At 49.6% G+C, this 25,000-nt stretch overlaps 2 protein-coding genes across 2 annotated transcripts; both read right to left on the minus strand.

Moving 5' to 3' along the window:
• Positions 1–3,338: 3,338 nt before the first annotated feature.
• On the minus strand, positions 3,339–4,291 carry LOC115505198 (olfactory receptor 10J1-like). The gene is given in 2 exon segments (XM_030302636.1): positions 3,339–4,093; positions 4,096–4,291. Coding segments are annotated over 2 exon segments (927 nt in total). The 5' UTR covers positions 4,268–4,291.
• Positions 4,292–11,930: 7,639 nt separating this feature from the next.
• On the minus strand, positions 11,931–13,343 carry LOC115505193 (olfactory receptor 10J4). Its single transcript, XM_030302632.1, has one exon. It carries the CDS (start codon positions 12,864–12,866, stop codon positions 11,931–11,933), a length of 936 nt encoding a protein of 311 aa, XP_030158492.1. The 5' UTR covers positions 12,867–13,343.
• Between the last annotated feature and the right edge of the window lie 11,657 nt (positions 13,344–25,000).

Consider the following 25,000-nt stretch of genomic DNA (forward strand, 5'->3'; position numbering starts at 1 on the left):
CTGATCAGTGATCCGTGTGCAGTCTCTATTGCTTTGCCTTTTACGTGTGTGTGTGTGTGTGTGTGTGTGTGTGTGTGTGTAAATATGTGCGTGTGTGTGTGTGTGTATAATCTTTCTCTCTAGAGTCCAGAAATTCACTTCACCACTACACTCTCAGCAGTTAGCACCAGCTCTAATCCTCTTAACAGAGGGCCAGGCTTGCTTCGGAAGTTCCAAATGCTTTTCTGATTTGTTTTTCTGTGGGAGAAAAGTGGATTCCAATCTTTCCTGAAATCTTAGCCGGTTCTTCACGAAAATGACATTACAGTTTGCATTTCTGCCAGAGACGCTCTTCCTCTGGGGTCCCCATTGATTGGCTAGGGTGAGGCCCCAGCGGCCCTTCCAATGGGGGACACGAATTCTCTCTGGAAAAAGGTTCAGGGACAAGGTCTCATTGTATCTGGGAAATCTGAGGCTCTGGGGAGTTCTCTAGCACATCACGATCTGTCCTGTGAATTGCCCCTGGGTGAGGATATACTCTGGATAAACAGAAAGTGCCTGCCAGCTTGTCCAAATTCAGGTTTGGTTTTCACCCCTTGGTCACTTTTAGCCTTGTTTGTACAGCGGAGAGCCTCATCCCTGCCTCCTTTCTGGGGGGTGATTCTAAGAACCTAGTGAGATAATGGTTGGGAAAGCACCTTAGCGTAAGAGGCCTCATTATGGAAGAGGTGTTTGCCATAAAGGGATACCGAGTGTGAGCAGTGACCAAAATAATCCCAGGGAACCGGAGGGATTCCTCTCACTCAGGTGGTGAATGCAGCCAAGTATTCTGACTGTTGAGCAGGTCAGGGAAAAGTTCTGTGGACCGTTCCTCCGGGGGGTGAGAAGGGGCTGATGAAAACTTCTGATTCCATGATATCTGACTGTGAAGCTCTTCCTTTTAGACAACGTTTCCAGAAAACCTGGGTGATGCGCGTGCAGGGAGTCCACAGTGATTAGGTATTCTGAATGGCGCTGGTCTGGAGCTGAGCAGCCCTTGGGCCCAGGGGGTGGCCCCACACATACATAACAAAAGCCTGTTGCTTAGGTAACAAGCGTTTATTTCACCAAACTCCTGCCTACCGGGCCCTTTCCCTCCAGAGAGAGAGAGCTTTACTTAGATCACAAAACAAGATCCCCAGGCTTAGATCTTTGTCCTGAAATATTAAGCACTCTTTGTTCATTTCTCCATCACTTTGCATCATGGCGAGTTCTGCACAAGCCCATCTCCCGGGCAGGACTGAGGGCTCCCTTCTTTGGGCCAGGTGTTTGTTGCTAGGCCCCACGTCACGCACAGATTCTGGCGTGTAGAGAAGATTCCACGAACGATTGTTGAATGCCTGTCAAGCCCTTCGCCTGCATGATGTTGCTTTTAATCATTTCGTTCTGTCCTTTGCCAGTGAATAACTTCTCCTCGTTACTTTCAGCCGCTGTGGATTCTAGAGAACATTAGGTATCGTTTGAGTTTTGTCGTGGCTCCCCTCAATCCTGGGAAAGGGCCTGGTAGTTCTGGTCTGTACAGGTTTCTGTATTTTTTTTTTTTTGTAAAGTTTATGTATTTTGAGAGAGAAAGAGAGCACATGCGTGGGGAGGGGCAGAGGGGGAAGAGAGAGAATCCCAAGCAGGCTCCCTGTGGTCAGCGCAGAGCCCCGCGCGGGGCTCAGTCTCACAAACCGTGGGATCGTGACCTGAGTGGAAATCCAGAGTCAGACACGTAACTGACTGAGCCACCCAGGTGTCCCTGTATTTTCTTTTGAAGGCTTTTCTGAGTAAGGGGCCCACCCTTGAATTCCGCTGCAAGGTATGTCGTGGGGCCGCATGTCTGAGGTCAAGTGGCAGGCCCTTGACTGACTGACCCTTACTGACTCAGTGGCAGGCCCTTGCTCTCCTTCCCTGGGTGCTCTTTTGAGCCTCAGTCTCCAAATCTGTACGAGACTCCTTGATCGGCCTCTGTACCATGGTCTCTCTGAGTGCCTGATTCTCAGCTTCATCACATGTATGTAATTATGTCTGTGTATTACCTCCAGATACTCTTCTCACACTCCCGTTCCCCTAATTTTCTTGGCTTAGAGTCCAGAGATCCATACAATGTCTTACATGTCTCATTGGAGCTGTGTAAGCACAAGAAGGATGCCCACAGTTCACACAGGTGCCTCAGATACTGAATCCCCGTTTGCCCAAATCTTGGGTGATTGCCACTGTTTACAAGTTAAAGCCAAAAATTTTTAGTTCAGTACACAAAGCCCTCACAATCTGACCCCAGCCTACCCCTCCGGTCCCATCTCCCTCCACCTCCCCCCATTGTCCCTGGCAATCAGTACAAACATTAATTTTTTTTTTTTTAAATCTCCTGAACCTTCCTCTTGGTTTCGTCCCTGTGAATATATTGTTCCTTCTCTTTGGGATTCTTTTCCTCCAACAAATTACCCATCAAGAAATCTCCCACAAATGTTCTAAAGTCAGTTCCCACTGGAGATCACCTCCTCTGAGACTCCCCTGACATCTCCAGCACTTTCTCTCCCTCCCTTCCACCTGCAGGCTTTTGTATATATAACCTATTATAGAGAATTGAAACCGTACTTTTAAATGTTTGTCTCTGCCGCTAGAATCTGAGTTTCTTGAAGACACGCAGGTAGGGTCTTTCCATCAGTCTTTCCCAGAATCCAGTACATGGCCCTGTGTGTCTTTACTACCCGTGACATACTGTCTGAATTAATAACAGCTGAACTGACCCAGGAGGGTCTTGGAATGTGCCCTCAAACCCGACAAGCTCTGGGTTTGCCAGGATCTCTACTTAAACTGTCTATGGTCAGTCACCATCTTTAATAAGCAGTTTTGCTAGAAACTGGGATAAACGAAAGCAGCGGGGGAAGGAAATGTATTTCCCCCTTGCTCTCCCCTCCGGAGGCCATTCTCCCTATCCACACAGTCACTTATTACTTGACATGTCGTGGGGAAACATTCTAACAGGGACTCCAGTTCGAGAAATCCTCATGCTCTTAAGTAGGAAGGAATCGTGGGAACAAATGCATCCCTTGGATTCTGCCATTTCCTCTCTGTTGCCTTCATTAGAAACCAAAAAGTCCGTGAAGGATCCTGGGCTCACACTACTTCCTGACCTTGTTTGTCTATGTACCCACAAAAACGGGGCTAATGCTTTGTTCAGGGGCTTCTCAAGTTTGCAGACTCACAGTTGGGTGCTGCTGCTGTTCCTCTGCCTCCTTATGGGGCAGGTCTCTGGGAGCCAAGGGCACATGGCTCTGCTCCTGTTGCTGCTGAGAGCGGATGCTGAGAGCCTCAGGAGAGCACTTCCTGTCTTGTCAGGAAAGCTTCCTGCCAGCGGCCCGGAGCAGAGCATCCTTGACCTCCTTGTTCCTCAGGGTGTACACCACCGGGTTCAGCAGGGGGGTGATGACGGTGTAGGTCACCGAGATCAGCCGGTCCTGATCCCTGGTGTTCTCCGACTTGGGCTTGAGGTAGGCGACGGAGGCGCAGCCGTAGTGGACGACGACCACCGTGAGGTGAGAGGCGCAGGTGGCAAAGGCCTTCTTCCGGCCCCGGGCGGAGGGGATCTTGAGGATGGTGGAGACGACGAGGACGTAGGAGATGAAGACCAGGCCCGTGGGGACCACGAGCACCAGCACGCTGATGATCACGGTCAGGGTCTCGTTGACCGAGGTGTCGACGCAGGAGAGCGTCATTACAGGTCGGATGTCACAGAAGAAGTGGGCCACCTTCGTAGCACAGAAAGGCAACCTGAACACAGATGTCACTTGCGTCGTCGCCACGATCAGCCCAATGCCGCAGGCGCCCCCCACCAACTGCACACACCCCCTCTTGTTCATGACGACGGAGTATCTCAGGGGGTTGCAGATGGCCACGTAGCGGTCGTACCCCATCGCCGTGAGCAGGAAGCAGTTAGTGATGCCAAAGGTTACGAAAAAGAACATCTGGGTGGCACAGCCTGCCCGTGAGATGGACCGGTTCGTACCTACGAGACTGGAGAGAATCCTTGGGAGAATGACGAGTGTATATACGGTCTCTGAGGAGGACGGCATGCTCAGGAAGAAGTACATGGCGTGTGCAGGTGAGGGTCCGTTCGGATGATGGTCACAATGACCGCGTTGCCGGCCAGGGTCACGACGTACAGTGCAAGGAACACGACAAACAGGCCGAGCTGGTGCTCGCGGAAGCTGGAGACACCCTGCAAGACGAACTCAGTTATGAGAGTGTGGTTCCCTCTCTCCATGGAGGGGTCGCTAAATCTGAAATGGAGAACAGACGGCGCGTAATTTCAACAAGGCTGTTGAAACACGTTTCTCAAATTGATTGAACTCCATTCTCCGCTGTGAACCTGGCGATGCATTTCCCTGTGCTTTAAAGTCCATCTCTGGGTTTGCTTAAAATACTTCTACTCTGTGGCCATCCATTACAATTTCCCGTGCGTTCCAGAATCGTTTTTTGTTTTTTTTTTTTTGTCCTGTTTCTACAACATGACGATGCACATTCCCACTCACTTCACCCCATGCTTCCTCCTTGACATCTGGAATGCCCTCCCTCCTTTTCTCCTCTGATTTAAGTATTTCCCCCGTTCCTCAAGGACTATTGCAGGGGTCAACACAGCCTCCACGGCTGTCGTGCTGCGATGCTCTCACGTTTCCGTGGACAATATCTCCCCGAGATATCTGCATATCTCACCAGCTCGGGCTTATGGATTAATGAGATAATTGGAAATAACTTAAGGACTGACTGGAGATTTTTTTTTTCTCTTTCAAGACTAGGAAGCCTCCCTTTGCACACCCTTAGGAAGTAGAGGCAAAGCAGACCCGAAGGCTCATTTTGTTGCCGAGGAAGAAAAGGCGGATCTTAACCCACCACCTGCCTCTGCCCACTGCTGTCTCCGCGAGACGGGCATCAGCTGGCAATGTACAGCCCTTGACTCTGGCTACATTATGGGCTCCCCCATAGCTGCACCTTCCCGAAACTAAAAGGCAAATTTACAGCCACTGGAACTAGTAGGCAGACACCCGCTCTGCAGAGGGAAACAGTGGTGCCGGGGACGATGGAGCACGAACACTCAGGTCTCTCACCTAGAGCCACAGCAGGCCCTGAGTGTGAAAACCAAACAGTCACGCTAAAGATACGTCACTGCGGTGAGGGTTGGGGCGCAGTCCAATATCTGTCATATTTCACATTTTTTGTCCCGTTAGACAGTAAGCTCCTGTAGGGAACGTAAATTATATTCTGGTTTGCTTCTGCCTATTCAGAACGACTTTGTACGTAAAGTAAATCTCGCCAGGGAGGAAGATTGCTGGGCATGGAGACCTCCTTCACATTCATAAAAATTTACTTAAAAGAAGTTGGCCACTGTCTGTTACTCATTTGCACAAAAACTGCTGGAAGAGTAAGGCGACAACAGAAGATATCTCTGAACAGAGAAAATCATTTAACGCTGAAGTACACGGTGAAAGACACTGATCTTCTGTGAGGTCTCTGGGCAGAAACTAGGCGGTGGTCCAGCCATGAGGTGGCCTGGCCCCTCTGCTGTGAAATCGGCAGCCTGTGTCACTGCTTCTGATTGGTCTGATGACGGACACGGGTGCTGCCAGCAATTAAAGATGCTTAGTGTCCTGCTCTCCACGTGACCGTCCCACCCGAGGAAGAATTGTCCTATCCCAAATACCAGTAGGGTTTCTGCTGAGAATCCACGGGCTAGGGTGCTGTCTGCTCTGGCTGATGCCTGTCTGTCTTGAGGTACAAGGGTAGCTGCTCTGACCTGGCTAGCACCCTCCACCCTTGGGAGGCTGTAATTATTCCATGGAAATCAAGGGAAAGAACACACACATCCTTATAAGGATGCTGATGGATTGTTATGCTACAGCAAATTAAAGCCAGCCCATGGCCAACAAGCCCCATCTCATTTCCCGTTCTGGAGAGCACTCACTGTGTCTGCCTGGGGCTGAGTCACGGCAGGAGAGCCGGGCAGGAGGTGGCCGTGGTCTGCAGGTGCAGGAAAAGCAGGGTGACCGGGAAGGAGGGCCCGTCATGGGTGGAGGCCGAGAAGACAGCAGATAAACACGCTCTCGCCGGAAGGTGGGCAGCTTGGGAGTTGCAGGCGTCATTGATGGTGCCTCTGTGTGAGCCAGAGAAGATGCTCCCCCGGGAATAGCCAGTGGGGCTCCTGGGGCTCACACCCTGAAGATATCCCAAGAGGTGCCCCCCCCATCCCCGACCTGGGACTGGGAGGATGCAGACTGTAGGCACCTGGGGGCCTTATTATGTGAGGGGCTCATTTACCCAGTCCCAGGGTTGGCCGTTTGGGAGCTTGGGGCAAGTTTTTGCTTCAAGTAGAAACAGCATCAGATAAAGCTGGTTTATTTAGTTGAATTTTTCTTGTTAGAGTCCATAGGCACCTTGTAGTTTCTTACAGATGTGCCTTGGAAAGCCACAGTTTCCAAACTCAGGCAGCTCAAGCTTGGAGCCATATCGGGACACTCAGGCCCCTGCCCAGTTTAAGAAAGTGGTTTTCTCTTTGGAATAAACGTAGTCAGCTTTGGCCCTGACTTTGCAGAGGAGCGGTTCAGGCCGCCTGGCCGCTGGCCGCCTGGGAAGTGGGAGGAAATCTCTTTGGTTCTAAAGACCCTCTCTTGGGGGCCAGGAAATGGATGGGGGCTGAATACTCTCTTTACCCAGAATCACCCCCTCCTCCATCTGGCAAAACTTCTAGCCCATCGAGACCTGCCCCATTTGCTTTCCCCTGAAGACTCCCCTTGCGTCTATCACTTGCTTACCCACGTTCTTACTTGACCACGTGTGCTTACCTGTGTCCATTCATGCTTCAGGCACCAGGCATTGCCCGGCCCGGGGCTGGTTGCTGGGGGCAGGGAAATAGGGGCATGCTTCTTCAGCCTTCCGGCAGCTCACGGTTTAGTTTCAGTGACAGAGGATTATGGTCAACTAAAATGAGTGGGGGCAGGGAGGGGATGGTCCTGGATTAGACGCGGGTTGATCACAGAACAAAATTCTGTAGCCAAAGACCAGGCTACAACAAGGTCTTAGAGTGCTGAGATTTTACCAGTTTTTTTTTTTAATTTTTTAAAATGTTTTTTTAATTTATCTTTGAGACAGAGAGAGACAGAGCATGAACAGGGGAGGGCAGAGAGAGAGGGAGACACAGAATCCGAAGCAGGCTCCAGGCTCCGAGCTGGCAGCACAGAGCCCGACGCGGGGCTCGAACTCACGGACCGCGAGATCGTGACCTGAGCCAAAGTGGGACGCTTAACCAACTGAGCCACCCAGGCGCCCCTACCAGTTTTTTTTAAGGGCCCCTCAAGTGATATAACTTATGCCTCGTGCTCAGGGACTTCCAAGTCCGTTAGTTACTGGCCCTTGAGGGCCACCAGCTACCCTGCACCTTCTTCCCGCCTGTGTGGTGACCCTGCTCCCCTGCAGGATTGATGGGGCAGCTGCATGAGGCATCCGCGAGGATGCTAATGTCACAGGGCAGGCCAGAGGTCAGTTGGGGTTGATCTAGGTGGGGGTGGCAGGGGTCTCGGGAGGAGGGACAGAGGTGAGAGACATCTGAGGTGAATGGGCTTGTGACTGCGTGTGTGGATCGAGGGAGAGGAAAGGACCCGTACGCTAATCTCAAGTTCATTCATGCCAACTCCCTGAGACTCCAATCTGCATTGCTTCCTCTTGGAACAGAGAAGTTGACCCAAATGACCCCCCGTTGATAATGGTGGACCCCTAAGGTGGGATGGGTGGCTGTGGGATCCTAAAAGGGAGGGAGGGAGGAGAGTTGAACAAAATAGCTCCGTGCTTGATGATGCCTTTGCTTTGGGACAAATTAGGAGGACTTTGGAAACGGGTCACTTGGGTACATGGTGTAAAAATGTGGTGCCTGGTGAAAACGAGAGGCGGAGCTTACGGAACGCTTGACACGTTTTTTTCTGGTGTTCCAGAACACCTCCAAGTGACCCGCATCCTTATTTCACAGATGAGGGCTTTGATGCGAGACAGGAGGGAGCATGTGGGGTGACTCGAGAAACAAAGCTGGCAGGGCAGCCGGGAGACCCGCGGCGAACTCCCTCGGCTCTGCAGACCACGTTATGTGGGGGGCCAGATTCCAGTAGCCCTTACTAGGGCTCCTTTGTGACTTTCACGTTAATTTAGGATGCCAGTCTAGACTTCCTAATGATGCCTTAGAATGGTTATGGGGGGTTTCAGAGCCCTGAAGAGGGCTGACTACAGATGTTGCTGAGGTCGGCATGGTTCCTGAATGTCTTAGTTCGGGCTGCTGAACAAAATAACCCCAGACTGGGTGGTCAGCCAGACAGTTATTTCTTGCCGTTCTGGAGGCTGAGAATCCTAGATCAAGGTGCCAGGACATTCAGTTCCTGATGAGGGCTTGCTTTCTGGATTGCAGATAGGTGGTTTTACTCTTTGTCCTGATACTTTGGAGAGGGGGAGAGAGAACCTCTGGCATCTCTTTTTTTTTTTTTTTTAACGTTTATTGATTTTTGAGACAGAGAGAGACAGAGCATGAACAGGGGTGGGTCAGAGAGACAGAGGGAGACACAGAGTCGGAAGCAGGCTCCAGGCTCTGAGCTGTCAGCCCAGAGCCCGACGCGGGGCTCAAACCCACGAACTGCGAGATCATGACCTGAGCCGAAGTCGGATGCCTAACCGACTGAGCCACCCAGGCGCCCATGGCATCTCTTCTTTTTTTTTTTTTTTAATTTTTTTTTTCAACGTTTATTTATTTTTGGGACAGAGAGAGACAGAGCATGAATGGGGGAGGGGCAGAGAGAGAGGGAGACACAGAACCGGAAACAGGCTCCAGGCTCTGAGCCATCAGCCCAGAGCCCGACGCGGGGCTCGAACCCACGGACCGCGAGATCGTGACCTGGCTGAAGTCGGACGCTTAACCGACTGCGCCACCCAGGCGCCCCCCCTGGCATCTCTTCTTAAAGGGCCCCAAACCCATCATGACCCCACCCTCATGGCCTTGTCTAAACCTAATTCCCAGAAGCTCCGTCTCCAAATACCATCCCACTGGAGGAAGGGCTTCAGCATGTGAATTCGGGGGACACGATTCAGTCTGTAGCAGTGAAGTTAGGTCTGACCTCACACGCACCCTAACCCTATCCTTCTCATCCAGAGCTGGGGGCTCTAGGTTTTTACGTGTGAACACTTTTTAATCTTAAAATACTTCCTGGCTTGATACTTAGTTGAATCATACTCGTGTGCTGTTTGCATCTATTGTTGGGGAAAAAAACAAACTCTGAAAAAGAGTGCCACAAATTTAGTAATCGCTATATTGCCAAATGGATTTCAGCACGAAAATAGCTCGACGTGTGTTTGTCAGCATGTAACAGGCCTGCCTCTGCAGACCACACCCTTGAATCCCAGCACCAACTCCAGGCTTTCAGAGACAAGGGGGAATGACACCATGCGAAGCAGCTGGCAGGCCAGCATCTGGGCAGGGCACTGGGGAAGGGGGTCTGAGGTAGGAACTGAGGTGGGGGGGGGGACGTGGCTTATTAAGACGTGGCAGGTATATAACCCAGAAGTGACTCTTGCCAGACCCTGAGGGAACAGGTTTCAGGGACCGAAGTCTGGGAGCAGAGACCGCTGGGTGGGGCGTGGGAGGGCCCCTTGCAAAGTCCCTCCCAGGAAGGGGGAGCTCATTCGGTGAATGGAGAACTCAGTTGTCAAAACTGGGGCCCTGTGTCCATATTGGGGCGACTTGATGTTGACCTAGAGAGCAGTGCATGGTGGGGGTGGGGAGCAGAGGAGATGCTAACAGTTACAGGTGCTTCCCACGCCCCGGGAACTTGTTAGGTCCCTAAGGTTTCAGGGCCTCAAAGGAACCCTGGAGGTTGATCTTGCTGGCTGGATGGTGTAGTTAGGAAAGGAAGGCCATGGTGAAGTTAAGTCCCTTTCCTAGAACACACGGTCATAGTGGAGGACCTAAGATCAGGACACGGGCCTCCCTGGCCTCAAAGCCTGCAGTCCTCTACATTATTACTGCCTGTGTATCTCCTACTTCCGGTCATCAGGGTAAACCAGTGGGGCAGCGAGCGGATGGGTACAGAGTAATCTGATGGGCACGAGCTCTGTCGCCCCATCAACCTCGCCCCCCTGATGGCCTTTGGCCCACTTTATCCTTTTTCTCTTTGCATCCTTAGAGCTGTGCTGAGTGGAGAAAGCGCACCAAGATAGTTGAGGGAAAAGCATATTACATCCGGACTTCCTGAACTCCCAGCCCGATTTCCAAGACCTAAGGCCGTTCTGGGGGGAATTGGAGCCCTGCGTAAATTTGCAACGTATGGCGCCTACTTCTGCAATTATTATCAAGGCAGAAAGCTGGCTAAAGTCATCCCCGTGAGCCCGTAATGAAGCTACAGACTCTGGGGCTGGGTTGCGCGTTTTCGGGTCCCGATGAGGGTCCACGTGCCCAGCTCTCTGACCCTCGGGACCTTCCCTGATCTCTTCAGGCTTTGGGTTTCCCATCTATAAGATAAGTAACAAAATAGCTCCTAGATCCATAGTGAGGGTTAAATACACAAAGTGCTTGAACTAACGCCGGCTATCTAGGATGCGTTCCGTAAAGGGACCAAAAGGGACATCACAAAGTAGGGGCCGGCAACCTGAAAGGAATCTCGTCACGAAAGGAGAAGAGAGAGGAGAGCCGCCTGCTGAGGCCGGTGGTGTTTTAGCCGCTCACAGCGGTCTTCCTTCCTTCTTTTCTTCCTTCTGTTAATAACACCCAAGCTGCAGGTACCAGGCACTGTGCTGGGTGCAAAGGCGGAGAGGCCGCCCGGGCGGGGGAGGCTGAGTGAGCGTGCGGTGGCCCCAGGCACGCCTGGCCCGGGTCGGGTGACCTGAAGCAGAGCCTGAGCCTGTCCCCGTGCTAGAGACTGAGGGCGTACTCACAGAAAATGGAGTGAGGGAGGCAGAATGGGATGGGGGCAGAGCTCGGAGGGAATGTGGTCTCAGGCAGCCTGATTGAACGGAAGACTCTAGAGGGAATGCCATTTTGAGGCAAGGGGGGGTGGCCGTTGTACCTCCCGGGTTATTCAGGCGCTGGCCGCGGACCGCCCCTGGGAGGGTGGGAGTGGGGTATGTGTCCCCCCGCCCCCCCACACTGAGAAAGCCTCCTTTCGGCCAGTGGTGATGGTTCAGAGTGGGGGCGGGGGTGAGGGGGGCAGCCCACAGAGGGGCCCCGGGCAGAGCAGTGGCCTCCAGTAAATCACCCCGGTGTCCGGGGAGGAGAGGGGATGGGATGTGAAAGATGGGGGCTCTTGTTCTGCAACTCTCAGTATCCAGGAAGCTATTTTTACAGTTTTTGCTTTATCCTTCTCAACCAGGTTGTCCACGGGCTATCAGCGCCTGTGTCTGACGTAGGTGGCGAGGGTTCATGCAGGTAGGAATAGGCGCGAGGTAAATTAATGGAGTGAATTTTTTTTTTTTTTTTATTGTATGAAATACAGCCTAGAGAGTGTTAGGTGTAAATAATGGAGAACTTGTTATTTCAGTGCTCTCGATTTCCATGCCGAGGCCAAGTTCCGATCCCATAAATTCCTGTGATAGATACTATATATTCTTCCCACCCTCACTACCAGTTTCCAGTCCCTTATGCCAAGGGTAACAGGAACAGGGACTAACGTTACAGCACAGCTCCTGAATATGCTTTATCTTGCCTGGTTTTCATCAAGCCTGAGAAGCCCCCCTATTGGTCTTGGGAAATCCATCAATCTCTTGTTCATCTTTTCCTTCCTCACTTTCCTGTAGCCCTCTCAGTCCTAGCTGCTGCCCGGATCAGGTACCGGGTGCCTGGTGTCACACTCATTCTCTCACTGCGACCCCTCAGCAAACTGTTGACTTTTATGGAGACCGACCAGCACCTAAGAGAGAGGATTTTTGCCCAAAGCTCTGAGCAAGGCATCCTTGACGTCTTTGTTCCTCAGGCTGTACACAACAGGGTTGAGGAGGGGTGTGATGACCGTGTAGGTCACGGAGATGAGTCTGTCCTTCAGGGAGTTGTGAGACTTGGGTTTTAGGTAGATGACGGAGGCGCAGCCGTAGTGGACGACGACCACCGTGAGGTGGGAGGCGCAGGTGGCAAAGGCCTTCTTCCGGCCCTGGGCGGAGGGGATCTTGAGGATGGTGGAGACAATCAGGACGTAGGAGATGAAGATCAGCACCATGGGCAGAACAAGGACACACAGACTGATGAGCAAGGTGACAAGTTCTTTGATGGTGGTGTCAGCACAGGCCAGCTTCATCAGGGGCCGGACGTCACAGAAGAAGTGGGAGATGACGTTGGCATCACAGAAGGGCAGGCTGAACACAGACGACACCTGAATGATGGCCGTGCTCAGGCCAATGCTCCAGGAGCCACTCGCCAATTGTAGACAAGTCCTTTTGCCCATGACGACGGAATACCGCAGGGGGTTGCAGATGGCCGCGTAGTGGTCATACCCCATGGCCGCGAGCAGGAAGCAGTTGTTGATGCCGAAGGCGAGATAGAAGAAGAGCTGAGTGGCACAGTGTGGGATGGAGATGGCTCGTTGGGGACTGAGGAGACTGGACAGCATGCGGGGGATGATGGCCACCGTGTAACAGGTCTCAGAGATGGACAGTACGCTCAGGAAGAAGTACATGGGTGTGTGAAGTTGACGGTTGAGGTGGATAACGGTCAAGATGATGGCATTGCTGGTGAGGGTCAACAGGTACAAGACCAGAAAGACCGCAAAGAGAATGAGTCTGTGCTGCCACCCAAAAATGGAAAAACCTTCAAAGGTGAACTCTGTCACGGCGGTCAAGTTGAGTCTTGGCATTGAGGACAATCTGGGTCTGAAAGAGATGAAGTGGGGAGGTTGGACATCCGGGGTGGAAGCAGGAGGCTGGTCCACGGTCCTCGTCAGCCATGTGCAGGGGCGCAAAATGGGTGTAGCTCCCGGTTTCCGAAGCTCTCAGCTTTCAGACACTGGCCAAGTTCACCAAGACTTCCCAAGGTTCGCAGGGGCGTGGCGCTGGGAGGCAGATGCAGGGGGGTGGGGAAGAGAGTTAATACCTGCAGCGAGCGGTGGAAACACCTCACGTGCTTGGCTGGGGGGGCCGCAGACCAGAGAAGTCACCAGACTGAGTGTGCACAGCCTGGAAGTCCGCCCACGCTCCCCTGCTTTGGCCCAGCAGTGACGCACCGCCTGTCAGAGAGCCAGTTGTGAGGGGTCCTCCATAGAGCGAGAATTCAAGCCAGGGACAGATCGCTGCCAGAGGCATGATTCTGGGAGGTGGGCAGCCAGACCCAGGTGTGCTCAAAGCACATAGTATTGTCCTCCCCGTGGGTCAAGTTCAAAATGGCCAGTGTCTGGACTAAGGCAGGGAGAGGAGACACTGCTTTTTTCTCTTGATGAGAGGCTAACATGTGGACCCAGGACACTATGATGCAGAGCCTGATTCTTGCTTTCCTCCCTGTGCTCCCCAAATACCCTGTGTTTCAACACCTGCATCTCCTCCCTTCCGTGTGGAGGGTCGTTTCTGCTTGTTTCCTAGTCTCTAGTCGAGCACAGAAAGCCTCTCAGACATCCTAAAGGTTTGAAGTACTGGTAACTCCAAGACAAGAGTGATAAAAATAACAAAATATTGACGTTTCTAGGAACCTCCGGCTTCAACCTTAGTGTAAGTAGAAGATGCTTGCTTTACTTTGCTCACTTTGTGTGTGTGTGTGCTCGTCTATAAAATAGAATAATATATCGTCACAGTGTTGCTATGGAGATTATATTAATTACTCTGTGTAAATAGCCAAGCGTAGTTCTTGATATGTAACAGGCAAATGGTACATTCAATTTCTGCTCCTTCACCCACCCTCCCCATCCCCACTTCCAGTTGGGTTCTACTTGAATGTCAGACCCACCCAGACATCGTGCAGGGTTCTCGTCGTTGATTTGTCCCATCTCTGTTGACTGCGACGCTCAGTCCTCCCTTCCCACCTCCTGCCCAGTTCTAGATTCTGCACCCTGGAGGGGGGCTGGGGCTGGTCTGGAGTCCAGCACCCCCGTGAGCAAGCCCCAGCTCTACCGGCTTCATGTTTGACCTTAGAAATGTTCCCTCATCTCCTCAGGCCTCGGTTTCTCCCCTTGTAAGATGAAGGCAGGACCGATCTCCACGGAAGAGGACCGACGGAAGAATTACACAAGAAGATGCCTAGAAGGCATTGAGCAGAAGGCCTGGTATACAGTAGGTCATCAATAAATGGAAACCATGGGGGCGCCTGGCTCAGTCGGTTGGGCATCCGACTTCAGCTCAGGTCATGATCTCACAGTCTGTGAGTTCAAGCCCTGCGTCGGGCTCTGTGCTGATGGCTCAGAGCCTGGAGGCTGCTTCGGATTCTGTGTCTCCCTCTCTCTCTGCCCCTCCCCTGCTCACGCTCTGTCTCTCTCTCTGTCAAAAATAAACAAACATTCAAATAAATAAATAAATAAATGGAAACCATTGATAAAGATGAGAATAGATGTCAAAATAGGAATAGTTTAGGTCATTGTTTTTGTCTTCACTTCTCTCCCAAGTCCCAGCTCAGGACGTGGCTGGTCTTCATGTAGCTAGAACGTATTTACCAGCTTGCTGCATAGAGGGTGCTCTGCTAGCTTTTAGAGACAAGAGGAGGAGGAGGAGGAAGAGGAGGAGGAGGAGGAGGAGGAAGAGGAGGAGGAGGAAACAGGGAAGGAGACATTCCCGCAGGGGAGAGAGTCCCAAGGGCAGGGGGAGCATGTGGATGTGGGTCGGGATGGGTAAGCCTCTCCCAGTGCAACAATTCTGCAGGCGTGCCTGCATCCGGGACCTTCTTCTCGGGCTCTGCTTGGACTCCTGCGCTTGGGAGACTCTACTTCAGCCATTCACTGATCCTCACTTTCCTGGCCCCTGCTTGAGATCTGGGGCAGGAAATGGGAGGAAATGGCGGGGACTTGTATATTCGGGAAATCCACTTTTCCTGGTGGAAAGGGCCCACGTGGGTTCACCCCGCCAGAGTCTGGTGGCTTGTAGCTTGCCACCAGGCCCCGTTCACCAGGAGTGTGACAGGTAGGACTGTGAGGGGTGGGAGTGCAGGTTCCCAGTTCCCCTGGCTCTCCCTTCAGCCTTTAGTTGTTTTGTTGGGCTAAAGGGACCAATGAAGCCCTTAGAAAGTTCTGCCTCAGGTTTTTCTAAGGCTAAGTCCCAGATAACCCTTTCCAAATGATTTTTTTCCCCAGTATGTATAATGCTTTTTATTCCCTAAATCTTACAGCCCAGCTATACAGTCATTGTTCCACTTGACGATAGTCCCAGGACAGAGGAGAAAAAGAAAAGGTGGTGTCCCATGAGCAAGAGTCGTGAGGCCGCGCCCAGTCAGACAAGAACCCTGCTTTTACTGAGTGGTGGAGGGTGACTCACCTCTCGCCAGGCAGGGCCGAGGCTCGATCTGGCTTCAGAGAGTAAGGCTGGAGAGCCCCAGCCAGCACTCCTGCTCCGCTGGGCAGGTGCAGCACGCTCAGAGTCTTCTGAAGGGAAGCCTGCAAGAAAACCTTAGAACCTGCCCGGGTCTGTCTGTTAATTCCTGCGCTGATTGGTCAGGTCTGGGAGTCACAAAAGCAGCCCCAGGCTCCCCTGTGCCTTCCCGGAGCCCTGCCCCTTAAGTGTGTATTAAAGGCTGTCAGGGAGGACTGTTCCCCCGGGCCCCTGGGCCCCGGGGTCCCTTTCCCCAAGGGGGCAGTAGCAAGATCCAAATCTGCTGATGTCTGGGGACCTCATTAGAAAGGGGGCTCATCAGCCCGATCACATGGACGGTATGTGTGTAGGCGATCTGGGGTTTCCAGCAGGAACAAAGCCTTTGCATCAAGACACGGCCCTGATCTCCGTAGAGGATGAGGAGCTCTTATCTCCAGACCCAACCATACTTTTACATTTTTTTTAAAATTTATTTTTGAGAGAAAGACACAGCGTGAGCAGGGGAGGGGCAGAGAGAGAGGGAGACACAGAATCCAAAGCAGGCTCCAAGCTCTGAGCTGTCAGCACAGAGCTTGACACGGGGCTCGAACCCACAAACTGAGACCATGACCTGAGCTGAAGTCGGACGATTAACCAACCAAGCCACCCAGGTGCCCCAGGACCCAACCACGTTGAAGGGTGCAGCTTTATTAGTCAAGCCACTCGTGCCCCGGGGTCTCGTGCCCTAATTGCTGAAGATCTGTGAGGCCCCTTGCAATTCAAATATTCCAGAAGCTGTGACTCATTCACTTGTGGATGCTTTCAGCAGGTGCTCACTGAGCGCTTTGCACGCGCCAAGGCCAGGGAATGTGGCGGCAGCTGGGGACACGGCATCCGTACTGACGCCAGTCCCGCTGCTTGCTCGTCAGTCCAGGGCATCGCTTCGAATCGCTGGAGAGAGCAGACAACCTCCAGATTCCTGCCTCCCTCCCATGTCTCCTGGCCTTTGGGCAGTCAGCATACCCAGCCTTGTCTGCCTCTCCTGCAATGGGGCCAAGACGGGCCTTCCCAGAGGTTGAAGGCAACCCAGACACTGACCTGCCAGCTTCCCTGGGACTTTGACTCCTTGGTGTTTCCTAGTTCTGGAGCTCAGTTTATGCCTTTCTCCTAGAGACCTTCCCAAAGTATGAAAGGCTCCCTTTCTAAGAACCAGCATGCTTGAGGCATGAATACCTGGGAGTAAGGGAGTTTATTAATGTGTCTTTGATAAGCTGGGTCAATGGAGACTGACAAACCAGCATGGGATAATTGCCAGCCATCCAGTCCGGTCCCACATGATCTCTCCTGGCCCCAAATGTTGACCTGAGAGAAACCGGAAACACTCGGACTGATGAGCCATTAAGAGCAGAGAGACCCACAGCTAAGAGAGATACTACATGGTGTATTTACCACTGCTGGGGGGGGGGGTGTGGCGGGGAGGGTCTTCCCAAGACCTGAAAAGAATCCGTTAATCTTGGGCCTCATTTGTCAGTGTCCCTTCTTCACAGTTTTTCTGGTAGGCAGCTCAATTCAAATATTTACGCAGCTCTTTGGAATTAGGACTACAATGGGATTGAAACCTACGAGAAAGAAAAGGAAACCCTGATGTTGAAATTGTGATCTGGAAACTGTGTGCATTTTTAGAACATGTATGGTTCTTATCGTGGGTCTATCTGACATAAGTTTAGATGTAAAAAGACTGGAAAATCTGGAGTGGATGGAGGTTTTTTTTTTTGTTTTTTTTTTTCCTGAAAAGGGAGAAAATACACTGATTACATCATCTGCCTATTTTTGGCAGTTTTGTCTTTTCCGTTCTGACTTTTTATATCTTCTCTTGTTGCATTCAGTTATGAGCCATGATACAATATTGAACGCTAGCAGCCACAGAGGCTATCATGGAGACTTGTTCCCTTTTTCCAAATTTTAATTAAAATGCTTCTCACGTTTCGGTCACCACGACAGGGGATGTTTGGGGCACATCTCTGGCATTGCCCTCTATCAGATGAAGGAAGTTCCTTTCTATTCCTGGTTCGTTTGCCACTTTATCGCTAGTGATCTATTACATTTTTAGCTGGCTCCTTTTCTATATCCATTGATAGGATTGTATGCTTTTTACTCTTCGATTGGTTAGGGTGGTGAATTACATTAATAGACTTTTCTAAGGTTGACTCATTGGTACATTTTTAAGAAAAACCCTGCTTGGTCAAAAGACCAAGACCCAATATACACTATTGAATTGAATTAGCTATTTTTTTCATCTACCTGTTATTTGCCAGTAGTTATCTTCTCCTACTTTGCCTATTTTTGGTACCAAACGTTTGCAATTAACAATGTTTTTCAATGCTGGGGAAATTTCACGCCTTTTCTAAGCTCTGAGCCTGGTGTCTTTTCTTGTTTGTTTTTTGAAAGGGTGGATTTTTCCCCCCCACTGCTTTTCCATTTTTTTAGGGTTATTATTCTAGTACATTTTCTATTCCTGGTATAATTATGGTAATTTATATCTTCCTCTGAGTTTGCCCATTTTATATACTTTTTCAAATAGATTGATACAAAGTTGTTCAGGGTATGTTTTTATAATCATCTTATGTGTCCTTTTCTCCTACCTCATTTTGTTTAGTCTTTCTGATTTATCATTGTCGTTGAAGGTTATTTTCAACTCATCTTTCCAGAGATTCCAAACTTTAAAAAAAAGAACATTTCTATTGTTTCATGTTTACTTTGGATTTTAATTAAATTCTACTTCATTATTATTTGTTTCTACTTCCTTTGGGTTTATTTTGTTCTTTTCCAGGCTTTTTGGATTAGAATCTTTTTTTTTTTTTTTTGGATTAGAATCTTTTATTTATCTTGCCTCTTACAGTAAACCTAGAAAGCTATAAATTGCTTTCTGGGAACTGCTCTGGATAGTCATTTATTTTGATCTGTAGTGCTTCTGTTAAGTTGTAGAACTATGTATTTTAAAATTTTTGTTTTTATTTCTTCTTTAACTCACAGTTTATTTTTAAAAATTTTAATGTTTACTTATTTTTGAGAGAGAGAGAGAGAGAGAGAGAGAGAGAGCGCAAGAGGCAGAGGGGCAGAGAGAAAGGGAGACACAGCATCCGAAGCAGGCTCCAGGCTCTGAGCTGTCAGCAGAGATCCTGACACAGGGCTCGAACTCACGAACCGTGAGATCATGACCTGAGCTGAAGTCAGTCGCTTAACCGACTGAGCCCTCCGGGTGCCCCAACTCACAGCATATTTAGATGTTTATGTTAGTAGAATAAGCGTGATACAACAATCAAGAGCTTAGACCGTGGAGTCCTGGTGCTGGGCTTGTGTCTAACTCTGCCACTTACTCTCCGTGACTCTGGGCAAGTCGTTCCAAGTCTGCGTGTGTCCATTTGCTCGTTTGTAAAATGTGGGGAATGATAGGACTTCCTCAAACAGCTATTGTAAAGATCGGGTGAGTAAATATTTGAAAGTGCTTAGAATAATGGCCGGCACAGAAGTGTTTATGAAGTAAATATCCACGTCTATGAAGACGGATAGTAAATATCCACGTCTATGAAGCCAGGGTCTGGCTCCTTTTTTGGGACGGGGGACGTATTGCGTTGTGGTTCATGGAAATTGTTTATATAATATCAGTGTTTCAGAATTTCTCGAGGCTTCCTGTGGGGTCAAAATCGTGACCATTCTCTGTGTGAAGGTTAGACTTGTAGATCAGGCGTGTGAATTGTCCTTATACCCTTTTGAACCCTATTGACCCGTTGATGGTTTTGTTAGTTTATGAGAGAACTGCCTGAAATGTCTCCTGTGATTGAGTGTTCAGTTTCTCCCAGGAGTGTTATCAATTTTTGTGTAGTACGTTTTGAAGCTATGCTGTTAGGACCTTGTAAGTTCACGAGTGGAAGACTTCCCTGGTGAATTATTTTGCTTATCAATACCCTACATTCCTTATTGGTTTTCACTTTGAATAGTATTTTGTCTGATGTTTGTAGTATTACATGAACTTTATTTTTTTTGTTTTAGAGAAAGCACAAGTGGGGGAGAGGGGCAGAGGTAGGGGTGGAGAAAGGGAGAAAATCTTAAGCAGCCTCTGTACTTAGCGTGGAGCCCAACGCAGGGCTCGATCCCACAACCCCAGGATCATGACCTGAGCCGAAATCAACCCACTGAGCCCGCCAGGTGCCCCTACATCAACTTTTTTCTTGTCAGCCTTTTTCTGGATCCCATCTCAGCCTCTATATTTTCAACCTTTCCTTTTTATTTTAATTTTATTTTAATAGTGTCATGCCAGATTATTAAAATTCAGTCTGAGAGCCTTTTGTTTCAATGGATTAACTTAATCAGTTCACATCTTTTTTTTTCTTTAAAATTTTTTTTTTTACATTTATTTATTTTTGAGAGCCAGAGAGAGACAGAGCACAAGTGGGGGAGGGGCAGAGAGAGAGGGAGACACAGAATCTGAAGCAGGTTCCAGGCTCTGAGCCATCAGCACAGAGCCCGACGCGGGGCTCGAACCCACGAACTGTGAGATCGTGACCTGAGCCGAAGTCGGACGCTCAACCGACTGAGCCACCCAGGCGCCCCAACTCACATCTTTTTTTTTTTTTTTTTTTAAATTTTTTTTTTTTCAACGTTTATTTATTTTTGGGACAGAGAGAGACAGAGCATGAACGGGGGAGGGGCAGAGAGAGAGGGAGACACAGAATCGGAAACAGGCTCCAGGCTCTGAGCCATCAGCCCAGAGCCTGACGCGGGGCTCGAACTCACGGACTGCGAGATCGTGACCTGGCTGAAGTCGGACGCCTAACCGACTGCGCCACCCAGGCGCCCCACTCACATCTTTTATAACTAGAGGTGTTGCTGGAAATTACCGTCCTCCTCTCTGTTTGTTTCTTCCCCAGGCTTTTTGTTTGATTCATTTTCTGGTGATTTATGTACCACTTGTAGTCACCCAAAAGTGAAAGTGAATTCTGTACAACTGAATTTAGTTTTTACAAATAGTCCAAATGCAGAATTAAAAATACAAAATGTCACTTCGTTATTAAAGCAGTTCTCCATCCACCTGTGATTCTCACTTCTTATAAGCACCCACGTCCAGCTCTTTTATCTGTTTTCCTGGTGTCCCCTCCATATTTCTGCTGCTTCTGTTTTCTCCATAACATGGCTGCAATAATAGTTCTGACTTCCTAGATTTTAGACATCCTCTCCTGACTTCCCAGCTCATTTGCGACACTGTGCACCCATGAACACATACGCACGCTTCTCCTCGTGTCATCCTCCTACTAAAACTTCATTCTGGGGACGCCTGGGCGGCTCAGTCGGTTGGGCATCCGACTTTGGCTCAGGTCATGATCTTGCGGATCGTGGGTTCGAGCCCCGCGTCGGGCTCTGTGCCGGCAGCTCGGAGTCTGGAGCCTGCTTCGGATTCTGTGTCTCCCTCTCTCTCTGCACCCCCCCTCAAAAAAAAAATAAAGAAATAAAAAAGCATTTAATGAAAAAACACTTCAATCTGTTTTCAGAACATACAACATTGCAATATGCAAATATTATTCTGAGCCAGGTAGCACTCTACGAGTGTGGATCTCTTCCAGCACAACTTTTGTTTTCTCACTAAATTTTAGTAAGTGAACCCTTTTACTTCAGTTTTGAAGTATGCATAATTAACCCAACCTCAATTCCTTTTCCTTTTTCTTTTTCCAGAACAGGAAAGCCTTCTTCCAAAGCTAGTTAGGTATGGTTAAACATAGGGGAGCCTGGGTGGCTCAGTCAGTTAAGCGTCTGACTTCGGCTCAGGTCCTGATCTCATGGTTTGTGGGTTCGAACCCCACATGGGGCTCTGTGCTGACAGCTCGGAGCCTGGAGCCTGCTTGGGATTCTGTGTCTCCCCCTCTCTCTGCCCCTCCCCTGCTCATGCGCTGTCTCTCTCTCTCAAAAATAAATAGGCATTAAAAAAAAAAAAAAGAATACATTCCTCATATAAGAGCCAAGATGCTTTTCCCTCACAGGTGACGTTCAGTGTGTCTGCACTTCATTCCAGAAGCCAACATTTACCCCCACCTGCAGGCAGCATTTACCCCACCTGCCATCACACATGATGTCTTCCTCCTTCCCTCTGAGGTTCTACAGTACCTGCTTGAACTGGGACAGTTCTCCTTGGGTCTCACTTTTCTGCACATCTTGTGAACAGAGACACTTCACGCCTTTGTCCTAGATTATTATTTCGAGGAAATCTGTGTAATGAACGGCCTTGGAATATAGACCGTGTGTCCCTCTGAAGCACAGAGGAGGCAACTTTACTGCGCGTTAAAGCAGACCCGGGGTCCCCAAGCTCAGAGTTTCATTTTTCTAATGCAGTTCATTGCATGATCAGGTCCTTCCTGGCCCTCTTTCTGTTCCTGTATGAGAACCAGAGCTCGAAGAACCAGAGCCAGGGTCAATACTATTGCTGTGAATAATAACGTCCTTTGTCTCAGACCCAGGAGTCTGTCTTCTGCCAGCATCCGTGACATGATGGCAGGCTAACGTGCCAGCAACTTGCAAGTGGGGTCAGTCTCAGACCCTTCATAGCTCTGGATGGGGGCTTTATTCCAATTTTCTTAATTCTCTAACCACGGTTCTGCATGCACAGGGGGTGTTCTGTAGAGAGATAACTGCACCCCTGTGCTCACTGCTACATTACTCACGATAGCCAAGACATGGAAGCAACCTAGGCATCCATCGACAGAGGAGAGGATAAAGAAATGTGGGAGAGAAACACGTGCCCACGCACACACACACACATTATCCAGCCTCAGAAAAGGAGGAAATGCTGACATTTGCAACAGTGTGAATGAACCTGGAGAACATAACAGTTACTGAAATAAGCCAAATGATCTCACTTATATGTGGAATTTAAAAATGTGAAGGTCACGGGAGCAGGTGCTTGCCAGCAGCCGGGGGAACTGGGAGATGTTGGTCAAAGTTAAAAACTTACAGTTACAAGATAAATAAGTTCTCGGGCGCCTGGGTGGCTCAGTCTGTTGAGCGTCCGACTTCGGCTCAGGTCACGATCTCGCGGTCCGTGAGTTCGAGCCCCGCGTCGGGCTCTGTGCTGGCAGCTCGGAGCCTGGAGCCTGTTTCCGATTCTGTGTCTCCCTCTCTCTGACGCTGCCCGTTCATGCTCTGTCTCTCTCCGTCTCAAAAGTAAATAAACATTGAAAAAAAATTCAAGAAGAAACAAGATAAATAAGTTCTAAGGATAGAGCTTGCCGCATAGTGACCACAGCCCATAGCGCTGTGTCGTATACCTGAAATCTGCTAGGAGAGAGGTTCAGTGTTTTCGCCACACACACGGTCAGGGATGTGTTAATTCACTTGATTGTGGTAATCATTTCACAATGTATATATCAAATCATCGCATTGTACACCTCAGACATAGTACAGTTTCTTTTTGTTAATTATACTTTAATAAAGCTGGGGATCAGGGGGGAATGCTGGTGAAGGAGAGTTCCAGGATTAGAGCCCTAGAGCAGTCCCACAAAGCAACCCCAGTCAGACTGGAGCTGGAGGAAAGAGGAGTGCAGAACGCTGGTCTTAAGACAAAAAGAAGCTCCAGCAAGCTAGATAAAGATGGATGGAGACAGAAATGACTGGATATGTTTGACCATATATATATTTTTTTAATATTTATTTATTGAGAGAGGGAGAAAGAGAGCAAGCAGGGGAGGGGCAGAGAGAGAGGGAGACATAGAATCTAAAGCAGGCTCCAGGCTCTGAGCTGTCCGCACAGAGCCTGACGTGGGGCTCGAACTCACGGAGTACAAGAACACGACTTGAGCCCAAGTCAGGCACTTAACCCACTGAGCCACCCAGGCGCTCAGTGGGGAATGGGGAATGTATTCTTTTTTTTTTTTTTTTTTTCCCAACATTTATTTATTTTTGGGACAGAGAGAGACAGAGCATGAACGGGGGAGGGGCAGAGAGAGAGGGAGACACAGAATCGGAAACAGGCTCCAGGCTCCGAGCCATCAGCCCAGAGCCTGACGCGGGGCTCGAACTCACGGACCGCGAGATCGTGACCTGGCTGAAGTCGGACGCTTAACCGACTGCGCCACCCAGGCGCCCCGGGAATGTATTCTTAAGAGGCTAGATGATCCATTTGCTCTGTAAATAAAAATAGTAATATATTTTGAGTTTCAAACTTTGGGAAGGCTCTCTCTCTCTCTAGTATTTGAGCCGTTAAAATAACAGAGGATCTTTATTATGTTTGGATTACAGGTAGGTAATAAAGGTCAAGATAAATGGTTATCTTAATGGAAATGTATATATTCAAAGATGTGAAGATATGAAGTCAATGAAAATAAGTGGTAGGAATTTCTCTGCGGCTGACAGGAAGAGGAAGTGAGAAAATGTAAAATAATACATTTAAAAAGAGAGCCTAGAGCGTGATTGAAGCATCAAGTCCTCTGAGCTATTAATTTAAAAGAAAGCAGAGTTTGCAGCCACTGTGGGCAATTTCCCAGTATACAGGCCTAAAAGATTTTAAACAATGGGTTTCATCAGGGAGCAGTGACAACAAAAGACCGTTCACACACCCTTGGTTCTCCTTCCTGCAGGCAGGTGACCCCCGTCCAAGCCACCAGGTAAGAGCCGGGAAATGCCCTCAGGAGAGGGGCCAGGGCTCCCGTGTGCAGGTAGTCTGATAAGGCAGAGGCAGAGAAGGGATGTGATTCACGCCAGCATATTAGGAATGGTGTGAACAGCACTAATACAGGCTCATTCAGCTCACACAATAGTAGAAAGTACATAATGACACATTTGGTTCCATCAAATTCAGCCTTTGTATTTCGGAAAATCCCACACACCAAGGCGCTGTTCAGCCCCAAAGACTTAGCTGGGTTTCTCTTCCTTACGATAGGCCCCCAAGGACTCCTCTTCTTTAAAGCCACCACAGGCCACCGAATGGACCCTGGACCCATTCAGAACCACTCTTTATTTCCCGAACGTGGCACCATCATCCCTCATGGTGATGATAATTATGGCCAACATTTTTTGAGATCTTTCTATGTGTCAGCCATTTTGCGTAATGGCTTACACACTAACCTCTTCGATCCTGGCTGTATTTGGAGTTAAGGACTAATGTTACCCGCTGTATAGATGTGGAAAGTGTGTTATAGAGAGGAGTGGACCTTGCCCGAGGCGGGAAGTAGGATTCAGTCGTAGGACCTTCTGGATCTGGAGCTTTACCTCCACATTTCCTAGACCTTTGTAAATGTTGATCTGTCTAACCAGATGCCCTCTGCAATGCATGCATGAGTCACCTTTCCCTTACTAACTTGGACAAGCTCCCTTCTAGTGTATTGTGACCCTTAGTCTGCATTAGTTGGCCCTGTCCGATGCTTCTGTAGCATCCTGTACCAATTTCCATTATAGCACCCATTGTTCTGTATGGTCATTCTCATGTATCTTTCTCCCCTAATGATGTTCCGAGTTCCTTAACATC

This window comes from Lynx canadensis, chromosome F1 (assembly GCF_007474595.2).
Source record: "Lynx canadensis isolate LIC74 chromosome F1, mLynCan4.pri.v2, whole genome shotgun sequence".
In the NCBI taxonomy this organism is placed as follows: Eukaryota; Metazoa; Chordata; class Mammalia; order Carnivora; family Felidae; genus Lynx; species Lynx canadensis.